Consider the following 23,455-nt stretch of genomic DNA (forward strand, 5'->3'; position numbering starts at 1 on the left):
GCTCCACAACAATATTTTGCCTTCTGTCTACACCTGAAGCCTACTTGTTGCTGCTCCCAGACATGATAAATGCTTAATTATCGTTCAACTCCAGTTTCCAATCATGTAAGAGATGTCTAATTTACTTGTACTGCTTGCCCCTCGCTCAATTTGTTTGTACCTTTTTTTTCTTCTTTCTTTCTTTCTTACTTGTTCACTTTATCTTTTTTCAAACAAAAGGGCACTATACCATCTTGTCATTTTGCCCTTGATTCTTGTAATTTTACGCGTAAATCAAAAGACAAAAGATACAAAAGTACAAGGAACAAGTACATCCATTTTATATATATACCATTTCTACACACATACACACACATCTATATATCACAAAAACTCAAAAAAACCTCATTTATAAACAAACATGCTTGACGAGGATACATCTCTTCATTCCTCCTCATCCATAGTGTCTCCAGGCGCTTCTGCTGCTGAAGAAGCACTGCTAACCTTTGATCATCGCAAGCTGCAAGATTACTTTGAACAGTTGTTGCCTCTGGTCTTGGATGCTGAAATCAGTGATCTGGAAAACACTCTTTTTGCTTACCCTGATACTGCGGAAAAATTGAAGCGATTTGCCAACGATCCACAAACACCTGTTGTATTTATTCTAAAAGAAAAGGAAGGTGGCAAAGACGAAGGTAATACATTTATGTGATGCGGTATCTGAGGACACATCTAACCGCGTAATCTCTTTTGATAGACGACGCCACATCACCACAATCATTTGCTTACACTGTGTCGCATGAAATCACCTATCTCCCAACTCATGTTGGCTCCTTAGCTGTTATCAAACGATTACCTACATTGGATCAATCAAGACCTCTTCAGAATCAGCTTCAATTTATTAATCTACCTGGTGCTCCCAACTCGGGCGAACCCGGTCAAACCAGTGCTTATGAATTCTTGCACTCTTACATTCATTTAGCTGTGAGCCCCTACTTCAACGCTTATGTAAACGCCAGACATGGAAAATCAAACGAGGCCAGTTCATCAAAGAGCAAGAACGAGGACAACAAGATGGGCGTTCCTATGGCCAAAAAGAAAATGGCTGAACTCGAGTTGAGTTTGCTTCATTTGCAACAAAATGTGGAGATTCCCGAGATTTCACTCAACATTCACCCTGTGGTTCAAAAGGCAGTTGATAAGGTACATGTTGCTATTTCCAGAGCAGAGAACATTATATACTCATGTCTGATCATAGTGTCGTGAGCAAAATAAGCGCATTACTGTTGAAGCTGTCGATCCTACACTCTTTTCAGATTCGTCCTTCCTCAATAGATTGCAAAGTGATGTGAATGGCTGGATCAAGGAAATTCAAAAAGTGACCAAGATGTCTCGAGATCCTGCCAGTGGAACTGCTATTCAAGAAATCAACTTTTGGCTGAGCATGGAGAGAGCATTGGAGAAGATTGACGAGCAATTGAAGAGTGATCAGATTAGTAAGTTTGAGTTCAAAAAGGAGGTGAATGAGGGTTCCGTTTGCAATGAGTTTCTATGACTCTTTTGCATTTGGGTCTCTACATTCAATTTTGCATAACACTAACATGCCTCGCCAATAGCCTTGACACTTGATATCCTCAAGCACGCCAAGCGTTTCCATGCTACTGTGAGTTTTATTGCTGACACTGGATTGAAGGAGGGCATGGAACTCGTTCACAAGTACAATCAGTTGATGAAGGATTTTCCTTTGAATGAGCTCTTGTCTGCTACTGATTTGGACAAGATTAGAGAGTCTTTGCATATGATTTTTGGCCATTTGAACAAGAAACTCAAGTTATCGTAAGTACTTGATGCAGTCCATCTTGACAGGCAACAGCAGCTAACCTACCTCAATAGTCCCTACCCTATTCGTCGTGCTCTGCCTTTGGTGGAAGCTATTTCCAGGGATTTGAACGATCAGTTGCTCAAGGTGTTGGGCAGTCGTCGTATGATGTACATGGAGTACGATGATTTCGAACGCACCACTGCTGGCGCCGAGTCTGTGTTCCATACCTGGGATGACTTGATCAAGGAGTTCACCAATGTCGCTCGAGATGTCACACGTAAACGATCAGAGAAATTCTTACCTATCAAGATCAACCCTGCTCACGCCAAGCTGCAAGAAAGAGTGACCTTTGTACGTGCTTTCCGCAAACAACATGAGCAACTTCACCAAACCATCGTGCGTGTTATGACGAGTCCTCGTGCCAAGAAGGCTACTGTAGTGGTAGATGGTCAAGTCAAGAGCGTCATGGAAGAAGAAGAAAGCGTCAGCATCAGCGATATCAATGCTGTAGAGGAAGTGAAGCTGGCGTACGAGAGTGTCAAAAACATTGACGTGCTGGATGTCTCTCCCGAGGGCACCGAGATTTGGGTCCAGGCTGAAACGGCCTACAATGAGCGTGTCTCTCGTGTCGAGAACCAAATTATTGCTCGCTTGCGTGACAGACTGGGCACAGCCAAGAGTGCGAACGAGATGTTCCGTGTGTTCAGTAAGTTCAATGCCTTGTTTGTGCGTCCCAAGATTCGTGGTGCTATCCAAGAATACCAAACACAGCTGATTGACAGTGTCAAGGAGGACATTAACAAATTGCACGATAAATTCAAGATGCAGTACCGAAATTCAGAAGCTTACCACATGGCACAGTTGCGTGATTTGCCTCCCATCTCGGGTGCCATCATCTGGGCTCGTCAAATTGATCGCCAATTGTCATTGTACATGAAGCGTGTGGAGGATGTGCTTGGTAAAGGCTGGGAGCTCTATGCAGAAGGTCAAAAGCTCCAAATTGAGAGTAGCAGTTTTCGCAAAAAGCTGGATACACGTCTCATCTATGAAAACTGGCTACAAGAAATCACCAAGCGTGATTTGTCTGTCTCTGGCCGTATCTTTGAAATCACTCGCAACCGTGTGCAAAAGAACGCTCTTCAGCTCGGTGTCAACTTTGATGGTCAAATCATCACCTTGTTCAAGGAAGTGCGCAACCTGCTCTGGCTCAACTTTCAGGTGCCTCACACCATTTCCAACGTAGCCAAGGATGCCAAACGTGTATACCCTTTTGCCGTCAGTCTCATGGAAACTGTACGTACCTTTTCTCAGACAGTGCACAAGGTCAACCGCAACCCAGAAATCTCTACATTGGTTGCTGAGAGCCGCCATGAGGTACACAACATGATCACCAAGGGTATCAACTTACGTTGGGACTACTTTGTCAACACGTATGATGCACACCATCGTCCTCTGTCCTTCATGACAGGTACACCCTTGGATGCGCGTGAAAACAGACATGTCATGTTTGTGCGTGAATTCGCCAATGTGGTCTCCATCTTCCAAGACAAGGTCGATTCGTTGATTGGCTATTACGATGAAATTCAAAAGGGCATTGACGAGATGAAGACCTGTCCTTACCAAGCAGAGCGCTTTGAAGATGACCTCAGTCGTGTACAAAAGCTGATTGATCGCTTAAACTTGGAAAACTACTCCAACTTGGATCAATGGGTCGCTGGATTGGACAAGCGTATTGAAACTGTCTTGATCTCTCGTCTCCAGCAAGCCATCAAATCATGGACCAGCGCTTTTATGGGTGTCACTACAGAGGATGTCATTGTGCCTGAAGCCAGTGCTTCCAAGAGTAGACGCAAGAGAAAGGCTGGCCGTGATAGTATTGTAGCTGCCACTGAAGAAAATGCCGCTTTGGCTAACCAACAAAAGTCGCCTGATGTCAAGCCTGCCCTTCAAACCATTGTCCATGAGATTCGTATCCGTAATCAACTCATGTACCTGGATCCTCCTATTGAACAAGCACGTACCAGTTGGTGGTTCCAACTGCACGACTGGCTTGCTGTCGTCTGTCATTTGCCTCGTATTCAAAGTTCTCGCTATGAAGGCGGTTTGAGCGTCAAGGACAATCCTTCTATTGAAAAGACCTATGCCAGCTTATTGACACGCATGGGAGATAACTCACTGGAGCATGCGTATCAGATTGTGGAGGACAAGATTCGTCAAGTATCTGACTATGTCAACATTTGGCTGCAATACCAATCTTTGTGGGATCTGGAATCAAGCCACGTCTTTTCTATCCTAGAAGACGATCTTGGTAAATGGCAGCAAATCTTGCTCGAGATCAAGAAGGCCAGATCCACATTCGATAACTCGGAGACGGAGCAATCCTTTGGCCCGCTTGTCATTGACTACGAGCAAGTGCAAAGCAAGGTCAACCAAAAGTACGATCAATGGCAGCGTGAAATTCTCAACAAGTTTGGTTCCCTTCTTGGCTCCTCTATGAAGGATTTCCATACCAACGTCTCCAAGGCTCGTTACGAATTGGAGCAGCAATCCATTGAAAGCAACTCGACGGGTGAGGCCGTGACATTCATCACCTTTGTGCAAGACCTGAAGCGCAAGGTAGCCAAATGGAGCCAGGATGTGGATCTTTTCCGACAGGGCCAAAAGACTTTGGAGCGCCAACGTTTCCAGTTTCCCAACGACTGGGTCTACGTGGATCAAGTGGATGGTGAATGGAGCGCCTTTAATGAGATTCTGAGCAGAAAGAACAATGCTATTCAGGAGCAAATTGCTGGTTTGCAGATGAAGATTGTCGCTGAGGACAAGGTGGTTGAGCAAAAGATCAGAGACATTTGTGCTGAATGGGAAAAGAGCAAACCTGTACAAGGTGAAATCAAGCCTGACATTGCTACCAACACGCTCTCCATCTTTGAGGGCCGTGTTACGCGTCTCAAGGAGGAATACGACATGGTGTGTCGTGCCAAGGAAGCTCTGGATTTGGAGCAAACATCAGAAGATCGCTTGGATCCTGTGCTTGAAGAACTGCGTGACCTCAAGTCGGTATGGACAGCACTGGCCCGTGTATGGCAATCTGTCTATGAGATTCGTGATACGCCTTGGTCTTCTGTTGTGCCTCGTAAAGTGCGCTCACATATTGATGAACTGGTCAATTCCACCAAGGAGATGCCTAACCGCATGAGACAATACGCTGCTTATGAATTCATGCAAGACACGCTGCGTCAACTGTTGCGCGTCAATCCTCTGGTGGGTGATTTGAAATCGGAAGCCCTTCGCGAACGTCATTGGCGCCAAATTTTCAAATCACTGCGTGTGGAAGGCCGATTCACCTTATCTGAAATGACGATTGGCCATTTGTGGGATCTTGATCTCAAGCGCAACGAAGCTGTGATCAAGGATGTCATCTTGCAAGCACAAGGTGAAATGGCATTGGAAGAGTTTTTGAAGCAGATCAAGGAGACTTGGACGGGCTACGTCTTGGACCTAGTCAACTATCAAAACCGTTGTCGTTTGATCCGTGGCTGGGATGATTTGTTCAACAAGTCTAGCGAGCACATCAATTCGCTGACTGCCATGAAACTGTCGCCTTACTACAAGGTCTTTGAGGAAGATGCCGCTGCTTGGGAGGACAAACTGAACCGTGTGCATGTCTTGTTTGATGTCTGGATCGATGTGCAGCGTCAATGGGTCTATTTGGAGGGTATCTTTAGTGGCAGTGTGGATATCAAACACCTGCTTCCTGTAGAGACATCGCGATTCTCCAGTATCAACACTGAGTTCTTGACCGTCATGAAAAAGGTCTACAAGTCGCCCTTTGTTATGGATGTCTTGAACATTCCCAACATTCAAAAGTCGCTGGAACGTCTTGCTGAACTGTTGAGCAAAATCCAAAAGGCACTTGGAGAGTACCTTGAACGTGAACGTTCCTCCTTCCCTCGTTTCTACTTTGTGGGTGATGAAGATTTGCTTGAAATTATTGGTAACAGTAAGGACATTTTGCGTATTCAAAAGCATTTCAAAAAGATGTTTGCTGGTATTGCTACCATCTTGCTCGACGAGGATCACACAGCCATCACGGGTATGGCCTCCAAGGAAGGTGAAGAGGTGGTCTTCAAGACGCCTGTCTCCATCAAAGACAATCCCAAGATCAATGACTGGCTGACGATTCTGGAGAATGAGATGCGTGTCTCTCTAGCCTTGCTGTTGAACGATGCTGTGACAGAACTAGAAGCCATCTACAATGCGGAAGAGATGAGTTCCACTGATTTTATGGCTTGGATTGACCGTTATCCTGCCCAGCTGGTTGTCTTGGCTGCTCAAATCATCTGGACGCAATCCGTCGACAAGGCATTGACCACCATCAGTGAATCCTCTGCTGCTGGAGACCAATCACCTCTGTTGCGCTCTGTTGAGCTTGTAGAAAGAAACCTCAATATTTTAGCTGATGCTGTCTTGTTGGATCTGGAAGTGATCAAGCGTAGAAAATGTGAACACCTTGTCACAGAGCTGGTCCATCAACGTGATGTTACGCGTCAACTGGCCACCGACAACATTGCCTCACCCAAAGACTTTAACTGGCTCTACCAAATGCGCTATTACTTTAATCACGCTGTGGAGAACCCCATTGAACGCTTGACTATCAACATGGCTAATGCCCAATTCTTTTACGGTTACGAGTACCTTGGTGTTGTAGATCGTCTTGTCCAAACGCCGTTGACAGATCGCTGTTACTTGACCTTGACTCAAGCATTGGAGCAACGTCTCGGTGGCTCTCCCTTTGGTCCTGCAGGTACTGGTAAGACAGAATCTGTCAAGGCGTTAGGTGTTCAACTGGGTCGCTTTGTGCTGGTGTTCTGTTGTGATGAGACATTTGATTTCCAAGCTATGGGTCGTATCTTTATTGGTTTGTGTCAAGTTGGTGCTTGGGGCTGTTTCGATGAGTTCAATCGTCTGGAAGAACGCATCTTGTCTGCTGTATCGCAGCAAGTGCAAACCATTCAATTGGGTCTCAAGGAAGCCACCACAAACCCCAACCATGAGATCGAATTGGTGGGTCGCAATGTGCGCGTGAATACAGATACCGGTATCTTTATTACCATGAATCCTGGCTATGCTGGCCGTTCCAATCTACCTGACAACTTGAAGAAGCTGTTTAGAAGCATGGCCATGACCAAGCCTGATCGTGAGTTGATTGCTCAAGTCATGCTCTACTCGCAAGGTTTCCGTACCGCTGAAATCCTGGCTTCTAAGGTGGTTCCCCTCTTTAACTTGTGTGCAGAGCAATTGTCTCCTCAATCTCATTATGATTTCGGTCTGCGTGCGCTCAAGAGTGTGTTGGTCAGTGCTGGTAACTTGAAACGTGATCGTTTGGCCTTGCTCCGTCAAGATATTGAAAGCGGCAAAGCAGACAAGACCGAATACACCACCATCTCTGAGCCTGTGCCTGAACAGCAGCTGTTGATTTCCAGTATTCGTGAAACAGTCGAACCCAAGTTGGTAGCAGACGATATTCCTCTGCTGACCAGTTTGCTTGCTGATGTATTCCCTGGTGTCCATTATGCTCCTGTCAATCTGGACCGTCTCAAGGAAGAGTTGCGCAAGGTGTGTCAAGAACGTCGCTATGTGCCTGGAGACGCATGGATGGATAAAGTCATTCAATTGTACCAAATCCAGAACATCCATCACGGTTTGATGATGGTGGGCCCCTCTGGTGCTGGTAAGTCCACTGCCTGGAAGACATTGCTGACTGCACTGGAGCGTGTGGAAGGCGTAGAAGGTGTTGCTTACAACATTGATCCCAAGGCCATCCCCAAAGACGCCTTGTACGGTACCTTGGATTCGACTACGCGTGAATGGACCGATGGTTTGTTTACTCACATCTTGCGTAAAATTGTGGACAATGTGCGTGGTGAGAGCCAAAAAAGACATTGGATCATCTTTGATGGTGATGTGGATCCTGAATGGGTTGAAAACTTGAATTCCGTGCTGGATGATAACCGTCTGTTGACATTGCCTAATGGTGAGCGCCTCAACCTGCCTCCCAATGTGCGTATCATGTTTGAAGTAGAGACATTGCAATACGCTACACTGGCTACTGTCTCTCGTTGTGGTATGGTCTGGTTTAGTGAAGACATCATTACGCTCCCCATGATCTTTTCCAACTACTTGGAAACCCTGCGCAATGTACCAATGGATGAAGTGGAGGAAGAAGGACCTACCTCTTCGCATCGTGTCGCTGACGCCAATGCTGCTACCACTACAGAAGACGGCACCACTGTCTCTCTCAATCTCTCTACCCAACGCGCCATTGCTGCCATCATGGCCCCTGATCTCTCGGATGAAAGCTGTCTGGTAGCCAAGTGCTTGGACTATGCTTCCACTTTGGAGCACATTATGGATTTCACTCGCATGCGTGTGTTATCCACCTTCTTTTCATTGCTCAACAAGACGGTGCGCAATGTGCTTGAATACAATGCTCAGCACCCTGACTTTCCCATGTCAGGGGATCATTTGGAAGGCTACATTACAAAGCGTGTCATCTACTCCATCATTTGGAGTTTCTCTGGTGATGCCAAGCTGGAGCTTCGTGCTGTGCTGGGTGATTATGTCCGTGGTGTCACTACCTACGAATTGCCTCCTCTCGCTAATGATGCCAGCATTATTGATTACGATATTGCAGTCAACACCGGTCAATGGGTTCCCTGGGAGTCCAAGGTGCCTGTGGTGGAAATTGAGACACATAAGGTATCTGATGCTGACATGATCATCCCCACGGTAGACACCATTCGTCACGAAGAAGTACTGTACTCTTGGCTATCCGAGCACAAGCCCTTGATTCTTTGTGGTCCTCCTGGCTCTGGTAAGACCATGACCTTGTTCAGTGCGCTTCGTAAGCTGCCTGACATGGAGGTAGTGGGTCTCAATTTCTCCAGTGCTACTACGCCTGAATTGATCCTCAAGACATTTGAACAGCACTGTGAGTACAGAAAGACACCTAATGGTGTCATTCTGTCACCTACCATGATTGGCCGCTGGCTGGTTGTGTTCTGTGATGAGATCAATTTGCCTGCTACTGACAAGTACTTTACCCAAAGAGTCATCTCTTTCCTCAGACAGCTGGTCGAGTACAATGGTTTCTGGAGAACCTCAGACAAAGCGTGGGTGACCTTGGAGCGCATTCAATTTGTGGGTGCTTGTAATCCTCCTACAGATCCTGGTCGTGTGCCTCTCTCTCATCGTTTCTTGCGTCATGCTCCTTTGGTCATGGTGGATTATGCTGGTCAGTTGTCTCTGATGCAAATCTATGGTACATTTACGCGTGCTATGCTCAAGGTGGTGCCTAATTTGCGTGGTTACTCTGAACCCCTGACTGCTGCTATGGTGGATCTGTATTTAGCATCTCAAAAGCGATTTACGCCTGATATTCAAGCACACTACATTTATTCTCCTCGTGAACTGACTCGTTGGGTGCGTGGTATCTATGAAGCCATCAAGCCGCTAGAGACACTGACTGTAGAAGGTTTGGTGCGTATCTGGGCTCATGAAGCGTTGCGTCTGTTCCAGGATCGTTTAGTTAATGAAGAAGAACGCAAGTGGACCGACGATATGATTGACTCTATTGCCATGAAACACTTCCCTGCATTGAACCAGGAAGAGGCTCTTGAGCGACCTATTCTCTTCTCCAACTGGTTGTCCAAGCACTACATCCCTGTCAAGCGTGAACAATTGAGAGACTTTGCCAAGGCGCGTCTCAAGGTGTTTTACGAAGAAGAATTGGATGTGGCTCTTGTCCTGTTCAACGATGTGCTGGAACATGTGCTTCGTATTGATCGTGTCTTTAGACAACCTCAAGGCCATTTACTGTTGATTGGTGTCAGTGGCTCTGGTAAGACCACCTTGTCTCGCTTTGTCGCTTGGATGAATGGCTTGAGTGTATTCCAGATCAAGGTGCACAACAAGTACACCGGTGCCGACTTTGATGATGATCTCCGTATTGTGCTTCGCCGTGCTGGTTGCAAGGGCGAGAAGATTTGCTTCATCATGGATGAGTCTAATGTGTTAGATTCCGGTTTCCTGGAACGCATGAACACACTGCTTGCTAATGCTGAAGTGCCTGGTTTGTTTGAAGGTGATGAATACGCCTCTTTGATGACAGCCTGTAAGGAAGGTGCTCAACGTGATGGTCTGATGCTGGATTCCAACGAAGAACTGTACAAGTGGTTCAACCAACAAGTCATGCGAAATCTCCATGTTGTGTTTACTATGAATCCTCCTGAAGGTGGCCTTGCATCGCGTGCTGCTACATCACCTGCCCTGTTCAATCGTTGTGTTCTCGACTGGTTTGGTGACTGGCCCGATCAAGCCTTCTATCAAGTGGGTATGGAGTTTACTAAGACATTGGATCTGGATGTACCCAACTTTGCCCCTGCTATCAACTTTCCTATTGCCTACCGTAACCTGCCTATTCCACCTAGTCATCGTGAAGCCGTTGTCAATGCCCTTGTGTATGTGCACCAATCACTGTATGAGATCAATGCCAAGCTCAGCAAGCGTCAAGGGCGTCATAACTATGCTACACCTCGCCATTTCCTCGACTTTATCTCTCATTATGTCCGTTTGTACAATGAAAAGCGCGAAGATTTGGAAGAGCAGCAACGCCATTTGAACGTGGGTTTGGAGAAGCTCAAGGATACTGTCATCAAGGTTGAAGAATTGAGAAAGAGTCTTGCCATCAAGAAGAATCAATTGGAGCTGAAAGAAGCACAAGCAAATGAAAAGATCAAACAAATGTTGGCCGATGAAAAGATCACAGAGCAAAAGAAGGCCGATTCGCTTGAAATCAAAAAGAACCTGAAGATTCAAAATAGAGTAAGTATAGCATTTCAGATGCACCACAATGCAGCATACTCATCTAACTCTTCCATAGGAAATCGAAGCCCGTCGTCAAGTGGTCGATAATGATTTAGCCAACGCTGAACCTGCTGTCAAGGAAGCTGAACAGAGTGTCAGAAGCATCAAGAGACAGCATTTGACTGAAGTGCGTTCCATGAGTAACCCTCCTGAAGCCGTCAAGCTTACTATGGAGTCTGTGTGTACCATGTTGGGCCACAAGATTGACAGCTGGAAGACTGTACAGAGTATCATTCGTCGTGATGATTTCATTTCAAGCATTGTCAATTACAACACGGAATTGCAAATCACCAAGCAACTGAGAAACTACATGCGCCAAAACTTCCTCAATAACCCCAATTTCGAGTACGATATCGTCAACCGTGCCTCCAAGGCATGTGGTCCTCTTTTCAAGTGGGTGTCTGCTCAGTGCAACTTTTCAGAAATCCTGGATCGCGTGGGTCCTCTGCGTGAAGAACTGAACCAGTTGCAACAAAGCTCTGAAGACACCAAGAATCAAGCTGTAGAAATTGAGCAAATGATTGCTGATTTAGAGACCAGTATTGGTCGCTACAAGGGCGAGTATGCTGCATTGGTGGGTGAAACACAACTGATCAAGTCGGAAATGGACCGTGTCAAGTTCAAGGTGGATCGTAGTATCACATTGCTTAGTTCCCTGTCCTCTGAAAAGACGCGTTGGGAGTCTGCTAGTCAAGCATTTGAGAGCCAAATGGGTACAATTGTCGGTGATGTGTTGCTGGCTGCTGCCTTTATGGCGTATGGTGGTTACTTTGATCAACAGTACCGTGATATTCTGATGCAAAAGTGGATGGACCATCTGTTGGCTGCCAACATTCAATTTAAGCACGAAGTGTCTCTCACAGAGTATTTGTCTACTGCTGATGAACGTCTCTCATGGCAAGCCAACTCGCTCCCTGCTGATCAACTCTGTATTGAAAATGCCATTATGCTGAAGCGCTTTGACAGATATCCTCTGATCATTGATCCCTCTGGCCAAGCAACCAACTTTTTGATCAACGAGTACAAGGACCGCAAGATCACTGTCACCAGTTTCCTAGATGACAGTTTCATCAAAAACCTCGAAAGTGCCTTGCGTTTCGGTAACCCCATTCTGATTCAAGACGTCGAGCATCTGGACCCCATCTTGAATCCTGTGCTCAACAAGGAGCTGCGTCGTACTGGTGGTCGTGTGCTGATTCGCCTGGGCAACCAGGACATTGATTTCTCTCCTGCCTTTACACTGTTCCTGTCTACGCGTGATCCTTCAGTCAACTTTGTGCCTGATATTTGTTCTCGTGTGACATTTGTCAACTTTACTGTGACAAGAGGTAGTTTGCAGAGTCAATGTTTGAACAAGGTGCTGAAGGCTGAGCGACCCGATGTGGATCAAAAGCGAACCGATTTGATCAAGTTGCAAGGTGAATTCCAGCTCAAGCTGCGTCATTTGGAAAAAGCATTGCTTCAGGCTTTGAATGAATCCAAGGGTAACATTCTGGATGATGACAAGGTGATTGACACTTTGGAGACTCTCAAGAAGGAAGCAGCAGATATTACACGCAAGGTGGATGAGACCAACACTGTCATGCAGGAAGTCGAACAGACAACTGCCATCTACACACCTTTGGCACATGCCTGTAGTTCCATCTTCTTTGCCATGGAGCAGCTCAATCTGGTCAACCATTTTTACCAATTCTCGCTTGATTTCTTTTACGAAATCTTTGAATATGTCATTCATGCCAATCCCAACTTGAAGGGCATCACTGATCCTACGGAGCGTTTGGAGATTCTCTCTCGCGACCTGTTCTCTGCCGCCTACAAGCGTGCTTCTCGTACTCTGGTGCATGAAGATCATACCATGTATGCAGTCTTATTGTGTCAAATCCGTATTCGTGGTTCGCAAGAGAACATGGACGAAACTGAATATGATTTCCTACTGAGTGGTGGTGATGCTGTGGTGGGTTCTACCCTGACTGCAGCTAGCTTGGGATTGCCCGACTTTATTTCTGATGAAACGGCACAACGTATCAAGGAGTTTTCTACGCTGACTTGCTTCAACAAGATGATTGATCATATCATTGCTAATGAAAATGACTGGAGAGTGTTTGTGGAGCACAATCAGCCTGAAACTGTGGTTCCCTTGTGCTGGGAAGGTGCTGGTAGTAACCGTAAGTTTGCTGGTGGAATATACATGGAAGCATTCTCATTCTTTTAATTTAGGTTCACTGGATTCTCTTCGTAAAATGTTGGTTATCAAGTGCTTCAGATCTGATCGTCTCTTACCTGCTACCTCTATTTTCGCTACTGAAATCTTTGATGCTGATTTTATGAACGCGGGTGAGCTGAACTTGCAACAAGTCGTCAATGATGAAGTGGGCAGTTCTACACCTTTAGCTCTTTGCTCTGTACCTGGTTACGATGCTAGTTACCGTGTTGACAATTTGGTCTCGGAAACCAACATGCGCTGCACATCGGTTGCCATGGGTTCTGCTGAAGGCTTTGCTCTGGCTGATCAAGCCATCTCTACTGCCATTAAGACAGGTAACTGGGTCATGCTCAAGAATGTGCATCTTGCTCCCTCATGGCTGGGCCAACTGGAAAAGAAACTGCACAGCATGAAACCTCATCGCAGCTTCAGACTCTTCCTAACCATGGAAACCAACCCCAAGGTGCCTGTCAATCTGTTGAGAATGTCTCGTATCTTAATGTTTGAGCCTCCTCCAGGAATCAAGGCCAATCTCCAAGAGTCCCTCGGCAGCATTCCTCCCTCTCGCTTGAGCCGTGGTCCCTCTGAACGCGCTCGTCTCTACTTTATGCTAGCATGGTTGCATGCTATTGTTCAAGAACGTCTTCGCTATGTGCCATTGGGCTGGACCAAGGTGTATGAATTCAACGACTCTGATCAAGATTGTGCTTTCAATACCATTGATAAGTGGTTAGACACTGCTTCTGGTGGCAGAGCCAATATCTCGCCTGAAAAGATCCCTTGGGATGCAATCCGTTCACTGCTGAAGCAATCTATTTACGGTAATCGCATTGATAACGAGTACGACCAACGTCTCCTGGACTCCTTTGTCAACACACTCTTCACGCCTGAATGTTATGATATTGATTTCGAGCTGGTCAAGGGCAACGGTGAAAATGACAAATCGATTGTCGTGCCTGACGGTACCAAGATGGAGCAATTCACTGAATGGGTGGGCAAATTGCCTGACCGTGAACCTCCCACCTGGCTTGGTCTTCCTGGCAATGCTGAGCGTGTCTTGCTGACGTTGAAGGGTAACAACATGCTGTCCAAGGTGCGCAAGATGAAGAGTTTGAGCGATGACGATGAGACTGCCTATACACAAGACGCTTCTGCTGGTGCTAGCGGTGCATCGAGTAACAAGCAGGCAACCAACAATGCTCAACCTGCTTGGATGCGTGCCTTGAGTGCATCCATCACCAACTGGTTGACATTGCTGCCTTCTCACATCAAGGCCATGCAACGCGATAGCTCTGGTATCATGGATCCTCTGTTCAGATTCTTTGAGCGCGAGAACCAAATTGCTCGTAAATTGCTCGGCGTCATTCGTGAAGATCTCACTCAACTGCAAAAGGTGTGCGTTGGCGAGCTCAAGCAAACCAACCATCTGCGTCAATTGATGAGCTGGCTGAACAAGGGTCTGATTCCTGACCACTGGAAGCGATACAAGGTACCCAAGAGCATTTCATTGAACGCCTGGCTCGCTGATCTCAAGCTGCGTTTGGAGCAAGTGGAATCCCTCTCCCAGGAGTCCTCATTTGATCAGGTCGAGATTGCTATTGGCAGTCTGTTTACTCCTGAAGCCTACATTACAGCCACAAGACAAGCAACAGCACAGCGATTCAAATGGTCTTTGGAAGAACTCGTATTGGATGTCGATATTGGAGATACAAAGCAGACACAAGGCTATCGTATTCGTGGCATGAAGATGGAAGGTGGTAAATGGCAGGATAATGAAATTCAACTGACATCAGAGCCTACCAGTAAATTGCCGCTTATCGCTGTTCGCTGGATCAAGAAGGAGAATCAGCAGCAACAAGTTCAAAATCTGGTTGAATTGCCCGTGTATCTCAATTCCGATAGAGCTGAATTGCTGTTTACCATTTCAGTACCTGCTAATTCCAGCGAGAAGGATAGAATTCCTCAAAGAGCTGTGGCCCTCGTCATCTCATTTTAAGTTGTATCATTATTTTTTTTTTACTCCTTAACCCGAATTTATAAAATAAAAATCAGATGTTTAACACTCAGTGTGCCCTCTTTTTCTCCATTTTTTTTCTTTCTTCTTCAATACAGTTCACAATGAATCGTTTTGATGATGAAATGTCCACAACAAACGTCTCACTCATCGATGATGTTCATACATCGCGGCCCTTGATGACTTCTCCACTGTCCATCAGCAGCAAAAAGCCTGCAGTGGAACGACAACAGGCTGCTAAATCTCCAACACTAAAGCCAAAAGACTACCTTCGAAATGGTTCCTTGGCATTGAAGCATCAGGAAAATGCAAGTAAAGACCTTCTTCTTTGGTTGTGTGTACCAAATGCTAACAATAGATATAGACAATGGACGGTTTGAAAAAGGAGAATTTCGATTTGAGACTTAGCCTGTACTTTTACGAGCAAAGGCTAAACGATATGTCCAGTGATAGCATTGATCAGGCTTTGAAAGAGGTATGCAACAAGATACGAAAGCACCACACACAACCAGTTGTGCTCAAATAGTTTTGCCATAGAATGTCAGCCTCAAAGTGACAATCCAAAAGCTCACGCAAGAGTTGAAAAAGTACAAGAACATTATACTGGAGCTGAATCAGGGCCTCGACATATTGAAGAATCAACCATGTACAAAGCAGCATGGTATGACAGAGCAAGAGAGAGAGGAATTTGAAAAAGTCAAATCAGATGCAGACCAATGCCATGATGAAAACGACAATTTAAGCCGCTTGTTGGCAGAAGTGACATCAGAAAATGTGAGATTACGATCCACCATTCGATCCAGAAACACCAGCTCTACTACAGATATCTCGTCTTCCAACAACAGTACCAGTAGCAGCAGCAATGAAGATTACCAAGAGCTATCGCGCAAATACAGACAAGCCAAACTAAAGATTGAGGAACAACAAAGAATTATCCAGCAATCCAGTCGCTATAACAACAACCACAGCAACCAAACCGACGATCACTTGATAAAGTCCATGTTATCAGAGAGAGATGCTGTGATTGCAAAAAACACAAAGCTCAACAGACAATTGGAAAACGAATTGCAGTTGGAGAAGGAGAGAGGTGACGCCATGGCCTTAGATTTACAAGAAAAAAAGAAGCAAATCCATAGTCTAAAATTGGAATTGGATCAATATAACCATAATTTACATGAAACAAAACAACAATTACGAAATAAGGCAATCGAGTGTGATCAGCTGTTGGAGGAAAACGAAGATTTAAGGGTGAACAATGAAAACATGGGCACTTTGATTGACAATTTCCGTCGACTGGAGGACGAAAATGACGAGCTGGCCAACGAAATACAGGACCGCGAGCAAGAGATTGAGGCCTTGGAAGCAGAAGTCGTGAAATTGCTGTCGCATTTGGAAAACAAGGAGAACGAGCGAGGAAGGGACACGCAAGAGGCAGACGAGCGCATTCTACAATTAGAGGAGGAAATCAACATGCTCAAAAACGAACTCAAATCAGTTAACGAGTCGCACGACAACGACATTGAAGCGTTTGAAGACCATGTATCCAAAACACAAGACGAAATCAAAAAGAAAGATCAAGAAATTAAAAGCGTGCTACTGGAATTGGAGGAGTCAAAGCGGGAATGCGAAGAGTTGCTGGAGAAACAGTACAATGAGCTAATTGTCACTATTCGAGACAGAGAAGTGCGCATGGCAACATTGGAAGGCAATTTTGAGCAGAAAACGGACACAATGCAGCGAGAGAAGGAGTTGTTGCGTGAGGAAATGGAAGAACTACAAGACAGAGTGCGGGAACTAGAGGAGCAGCTACAGCAGAATCACAGCACGCCACAAGACAACGAGTATCAACAAACACTCGAGGCCAAGATGAAAGACACAAAGCGAGAGCAACGAAAAGCCACTGAGCAGCTGGCCAAACAAACAGAACAAGTACGATTATTGAAACAAAAGCTGATATCTTCTACCAAAAAGAACGCATTGCTCAATTCGCTGCTGGACCAAAATAAGAAATCAGAGCACAATGACAGAGCAGCAGACAAACACATTCTTTTATCCAAACTGAATCAGGAGCTCAGACAAGAACTGGAGGACCGTGATAGACATCTGGATATGGAAAAGAAGAAGTGTCAAGAGCAAGATGAAATCATTCAGCAGTTAAAGAAGCAATTGGAACGAAGAGAGACTATGCTGACCAACTCGTTGTTGGCTCGTGATGTAAGTTGAATTAATCTCGTCGTATGATCTCTGTATGCTGATGCCTTTCTTTTTCTTAGACTCTGAAAGAACAAGGCGAATTCATGGAGAATATCTTGTATGAACAAGCAACGGGAGGGCACTCATTCCGCGACAGAGCCGATTCAGCCATGAGTTCGTTTTAAATAGCAGTAAATAATACCAATGTAAATAATTCAAGCACTCTTATACACTCAACTACATACAAGCAAGTATACGATACCAACAAAGATGCTAAAGCAGTAACTACATACTGATTTTCTTCTTTATTTAATTCCACCCTGTATAAACCATATTTTATCGTTTAATTCCTATTTATTTCAATAACCAATGCTTTTGATATTGTTGCTAATGACATCAACGTCCCGTTTTCAAAAACTGATATAACTATAAAAGAAATGCCTGAAGTTGTCTCATCGTATGAGCCATTTATTAGATAATTTTGCTTGAAATCAGTTATTTCACAAGAACATAGTCTTCAGGGTCAAGCGAAATTCGGCAAATCTCTCGAAATTGTAAACAGACTTGACATAGATTACAGTTATATTCAGCAATGTAGCGAGGCAGCATTATTGCGCATACAATGCACAGGTGCAAACTGTAAATAGTCAACGGCGATGCGCATGGCTGCACATCGTGTCTGTCGAATGTAACTCGGCTCACATCAGATCCGTGAGGTCCTACTACTTTGAAACCAATATGATGCATACTACTGATACCTTTCGAATCGTTCAAACGTGTTCTGTTTAATAGTAATCATTACTCTTAGTTCATAGTAAGTCTTCATAGAGCTAAAATGAGCATTGAATGATACTACCTTCAATAGTTCTCCCACTAAAAAAAAAACTAGTTTTTCGTTTTTTTCAAGAGGCTCCAAAGGAAGCATCTATACCAAATCAGTGCCAAGTACCGGGAGAAATATTCATTTCGTAGACCTAACAGTTACCTATTGTTTGAGTTCTTACTGGGATATGTAGCATCGGTTCTCATATATCTATAGTACCCAATAGGTCAGCTCCTACCAAAAAGCGAACAAAGATTGCTCAAGGCTAGCGTTTGCTACAGTGGCGCATATAAAATCATATTTATGCATTACTTTTAGTCATACCATGATCTATATTTATTTTATAGACTTGAACGCCGCATAGTTGCTTTCGCAGTGTCATTTAATGAAATACGAGCTTTTATGATCACTGAAAGCTCCAATTTTGCGGCTGAAAAGCTAACTTTTATAAGGAAGCATTGTAGATGACCAAACGAGATTTCATTTTGTAGAGTAGAAACAGAAGAGCAAGCTTTATTAATGGAGAGACGAAGTCTAGTTGGTAGTTGTGGATCAAAGAATAGTGCCCAAACACTGTCCTTTTTTATCTTGGTTTCGTTTTTACAGTTTCCTGGTTTAAATGTTTTTTGACAACCAATAATGTAGTAACTGAAACCCCCTTTATATGATTACAAATAAAATACAGTTGATTTCTAGTGTATTTTATTTTTGCTTTATTTTTTGTGAAATTCATTTAATCTAATTTCACTACAAAAGGTGTGTAATGCATTTTGTTGACAAAAGGGGGAATAGTCTTTCAAACTTTAGGTTAATGCTAGAGACCTCGTATTAGAACAACTATTATATACTCACTTTAGGGGTTGCTAATAATTGTGTATAAAATTGAACTACTGAAAATCCTGGAATTGAGTAAAAAAAAAAAGCAGAGTATTTATACATTTGCAACTAGCTTGTAGGATTAGTAATGATAAAGAGCAATAAGTGCTGCTATTGCGACGATAGCTAGCAAATGTTGTTAGTGTCTGATTTAAATTGATAACCAATGCAAGAGTACTGGCCATAAAAATCGATTTGAGTAATTTTGATGATAGGCTTGGATGAGCTATCTTTATAGCATGATTCAATGTAAATTTGAGAGCCTGAGGTGTAAGGGGTATTGTGCAACTACGACATCAGGGCATAGTTGTCGTATTTGAGTACGTTTGTTGTTGATTTTATTTTATTCGGACAAAGATAACATCCGTTATTGCAACCATCATGAATGTGATTGAATACACTGTGATCAAGAGTGATTCATTTACACGATGTGCGAGACAAGAGTGCATCCTTACTTTAGTAACATGTCTAAATGGTATTTTGATGCACGTGTGAGTGCTTTATTGGTAGATTCAAATAGCATGAGTTTGAATGAGTAATTGATGAATTTCGGTTTTCTATCAAGTTGCGTTTGGATGGCTACTATATTACACCGCCATTTCTCCTGAATTATGAGTGTCCAATATTGTGAATAGACTTTAGGTCTAGTTTTACTGTTATATCAATTGTCATAGCAAGGTCTCACATTAAAGGCTTTAGGCTATTCTTAGGTCCTTTGGGTAAATCATGCTAATCATGATTTACAAATCAATTGTTGGGTAGATAGTAAACCTGTTTGTATTATAATTCATCATTATGCTATAAACTCTAGCATAATGAAAAGTATATAAATGCATCCTTGAGATGCATTCTCAATAAAAGTGTAATTCTTTGGCAGATTCAATTTTATATTGTATTTTGACATAACTGTGGAATACATCCACTATGATCTGCATTCCAACAGTTCATCCAGTTACCAGATTTAGATATAAACTGTATGTACATTGGATTAGATGTGCGATATCGATTTATACTATAAGAAGATATGGACTTCAGATACGCTAGTACTATAAGATTCATACTATATAAGATATAGGCTATAGATGGCACCACGGACATGGATGGCGCTATAGACTTATTAATTATACTTGTATTCCGACATTGACTACGGATGTTTACCATATCTGGATAGGCACCAAGATTAATGCAATATGAGCTTGTTGCTTCAGATGTGTACTTTATGATCTACGCTATAAAACACATGCTTATATCCGTGATACTAGCTACAGATACTTTATGTACTACAGACTTGTACTATATATGAGACGTACTATAGACATGCATACGATATGTTATAGACATGCCATATATCCAGATACATGCTAAAGATGTATGCTTAGCAATATACACTCAGATATGTACCATTAATATAGACTAAGTAGACTGTACCTATCGGATACATGCTATTAGATCGATATTAAGTATCCTTATAGAAAGGATAGATCAGGAGGGTACTTCGGATGAGAGTCTAATTATTCATCCAGGCAAAGCTAAATCATGATTAGCTTGCTGGAGTTGTCTTTTAGCATGATTAGACATTAGTTGATCTGAGTTGACTTATTTGTCAATCTAATTAATAGAACTTTTATCTATTGTTATAGTATATAATAAGAAGGATCATCTACCTGGCCAGTAGTGGAGATACTTCAGTTGTTTACTTTACACCTGTCAGTTTGATAATAAAAAATACCTTTATCAAGTTGACTTTACTGTTTTTTTTTATTCTTTTTTTTCCGTGAATTTTAGTCTATAAAGCCTCAAATTCCACACAGGATCTTCAGTTCATTTTATACAAAAATAAAATACAGTTGATTTCTATTGTATTTTTATTATTGCTATATTTTTTTTGTGAAATCCTTAAACCTGATTTCATTGCACTGTTAAATAAAGAAGGCTTTAAATTGCATCTATTTTGCTACCCTTTTATTACAAATATAAACTCATTATAGATGACAGCTCAATAGGAGATCAACTAGCTAGAATCCTTCGGTCCCTGAACCTCTGAGCCAATTAAATTGCTTGAAAACTCCGCTAACCTAAAAAAAAATTTGCGAGGGTTTCCCCCTGGTTTGAGGTGAGGCAAAATTTTAAGCGCCGCTATAATAGCAATATAGCTGCTGCTATCATCAAACTTCCCCCAGGCGCTAGAGCATGCCTTACTTACATCACCTAGCTTTAAATTCTGGCATTGAGACCCTCAATCATCACTAAAGTAAGTAGTGATAACCAAGTGAAGGCAGCCTATCTACCTCCTAGCCTCGGATAGAGTCCTGTTGAGCTTCAGGGATAGGCACATCCACACAACGTAAAAAAGATATGCTTCAAAAGAAACATAATAAAAGAAAAGAAGGTAAAGAAAAGAACATACTACTATAGGAGTATAGCAATACGTAGGCAAAAAAAGGGATACTCACACAAAGTGAGTAAAAGAAAAGTGTAACAAATACAACATCAGAGACGTTCAAAACAGCTCGATGTTGTTGCAACAAAAATGCATATATGAGCAACATGCATTGTAACAGTCGGTTGTAAAGCAACACAACCAACAAAAGAAGAAAAACGCAACAAAACAAACATCATGAATGCATTATCATGAGAAAGGAAGCAATAATATAAGCGTTCAAAGAAGTTTTATATCATTGCGACCAGAAGAAAGAAGATACTTACAACTTGCCATCACCGTAGATAGACCAGAGGATACGTAATCACCGAATATAGACCAGAGAACGAGCATGCACCGAACACAGTAGACCATGAAAGACCATAATAGCAACAGTAGTAGCAACACCAGCACCATAGACAAACCAAAAAACGAGCGACACCAGAGAACGAGCATGCACCAAACACTGTAGACCAGAAAAGACCATATTAGCAGTAGCAGTAGTAGCAACACCAGCACCATAGACAAACCAAAGTACGAACGCCACCAGAAGAGACCAGACAAAGACCAAAAAAGCAGGCAGCAGAGATGGCAGAAAAGTATTGGCAGCAGTATTCACTCAAACAAGCAAAAAATTATTTAAACCTAATAAACAAGCTCAATTATTAGTGTTAACTCTACGCCTTTCAGTGCTCGTTATCGAATGGTACTTACTAGATTCCACTTTAAAGAAGCTATATCAAGTACTTTTAACAATACAAAGCCGTGTTATCAGAAGCTAGAATGTTATTTTGAATCAAAAGGGTTCCAAAACAAATATGTGGTTTGATGATAAACGCGTTTTGTAAAAAGGATAAAAAACGGTGCTATGAAAAAATGAGAGGGCCTCCTATCCGACGTCACGACCAGTAGATTTAGTCTCAGTCTTGTACCGTAACAGCCGTAACTGCGGCAATTTAATTTGAAATTGTGCAGTGGGTATTTTCGTGTTCAAATTCGACTTGATTTCACATTCTTTAAACGTTTCTGCTAAACTTGACTATGAAAATTGTCATTGTTACACTTTACTTTCTAATGCATTTATAAAGAGTCAATGAAGACGCATCGAATGGTGCTGGTTATATTCAGCTTTCACATTGAAAATAATGAACAATCTTCAAAGATGTGAAAATGGGTTTTCTGAGAATATGTCAAAATTTAGCATACGAAGATCTTATAGAAAGAGTTTCCAATGTTGCATTTCGTCTTTACGATCAATTTGATCTAATATGTATCATAGGAAAAGTCTTCACTTTTGGAGTGAAAAACGCGATTGTTTGATTTTCAAGAATTCTCCCTTGCTAGTACTCATGCAAAAATGAGGATTTTCATGAATTTGCAATGACCCAAAAAAGATTGAGATAAAGTATTAGAAAGTAAAGCGTGGCCAAGAGAAGGCGTGTGGCGCTATTCCAAGCGCTCAAAACGCTTTGTGGCATGAGTTATCCGTTGTTAAGCACAGAGAATAAAAAGATTATTATTTGTAGCTTATAAAAAATGTTTGATATTATCAGTGTCAAGTTTGTCTTTAGGTAGAGTGGTGATACAAAAATCAAACGTTGGATTCATGTACCTATCAATATCATGCTCGCGCTCTTGTATTAGCGTCGATGCATTCCGTACGTACCTGAATCACAAACACAATGTCAAAATGTCAATCAGTATATGTGTCATGACACCCATTTCACCCACCTTATCCAGCTCTTTGTCCAATTCATGCACTTTCGCAATTAGTTTTGATTGAAGAACAGCTATTCTTGCAGCTTGTGATGCGCTTAACATGATGGCAGAGATCCAAGAAGACAGATTGGCCATCATTGGACTTGGCAGATGGGATCCTATCTTGCACAGCACAAAAGCAAGGTTGTATCTTCTCATGTCATCATCATCAATCGTGAAACCGCTGCTTAATGGTCCTGAGCCGTGTGCATGACATGCCTCTATGCCAGACCCTTTAGATACACCATATGTCATGTGCACGACTGAAGCAGTGTTTTTGTTTGATAAGATAGTAGCCAAATTGTAAGTCAATGATGATGACTTGTCTATGATCATTGCTAAATAATGTTGTAAGTTAGAAAAATCGAAATTCATCCAAGAATTAGGGAGAGATGCGATGGAACTAGTAGACAAAGACGGGTTCCTCCATTCGAACGCAAGAT

The 23,455-nt window shown here is 43.0% G+C and overlaps 3 protein-coding genes across 3 annotated transcripts; 2 read left to right on the forward strand and 1 right to left on the reverse strand.

The window, feature by feature from the left end:
• Positions 1-400: 400 nt before the first annotated feature.
• ATC70_004207 (uncharacterized protein) lies at positions 401-14,925 on the forward strand (the record flags this gene model as incomplete). The annotated part of the gene is made up of 7 exons (XM_064823516.1): positions 401-674; positions 737-1,182; positions 1,238-1,475; positions 1,596-1,815; positions 1,873-10,684; positions 10,743-12,891; positions 12,944-14,925. 7 exons carry the CDS (start codon positions 401-403, stop codon positions 14,923-14,925), a joined length of 14,121 nt encoding a protein of 4,706 aa, XP_064688341.1.
• Positions 14,926-15,047: 122 nt separating this feature from the next.
• ATC70_004208 (uncharacterized protein) lies at positions 15,048-17,321 on the forward strand (the record flags this gene model as incomplete). The annotated part of the gene is made up of 4 exons (XM_064823517.1): positions 15,048-15,251; positions 15,308-15,418; positions 15,481-17,157; positions 17,217-17,321. The coding sequence occupies 4 exons, from the start codon at positions 15,048-15,050 to the stop codon at positions 17,319-17,321; spliced, it is 2,097 nt and encodes a 698-aa protein (XP_064688342.1).
• A 5,604-nt stretch (positions 17,322-22,925) lies between these two features.
• On the reverse strand, positions 22,926-23,348 carry ATC70_004209 (uncharacterized protein; the record flags this gene model as incomplete). Its single annotated transcript, XM_064823518.1, has 1 exon — positions 22,926-23,348. The coding sequence occupies one exon, from the start codon at positions 23,346-23,348 to the stop codon at positions 22,926-22,928; it is 423 nt and encodes a 140-aa protein (XP_064688343.1).
• Between the last annotated feature and the right edge of the window lie 107 nt (positions 23,349-23,455).

Source organism: Mucor velutinosus, assembly GCF_035048745.1.
Source record: "Mucor velutinosus strain NIH1002 chromosome Unknown tig00001540, whole genome shotgun sequence".
Classification (NCBI taxonomy): Eukaryota; Fungi; Mucoromycota; class Mucoromycetes; order Mucorales; family Mucoraceae; genus Mucor; species Mucor velutinosus.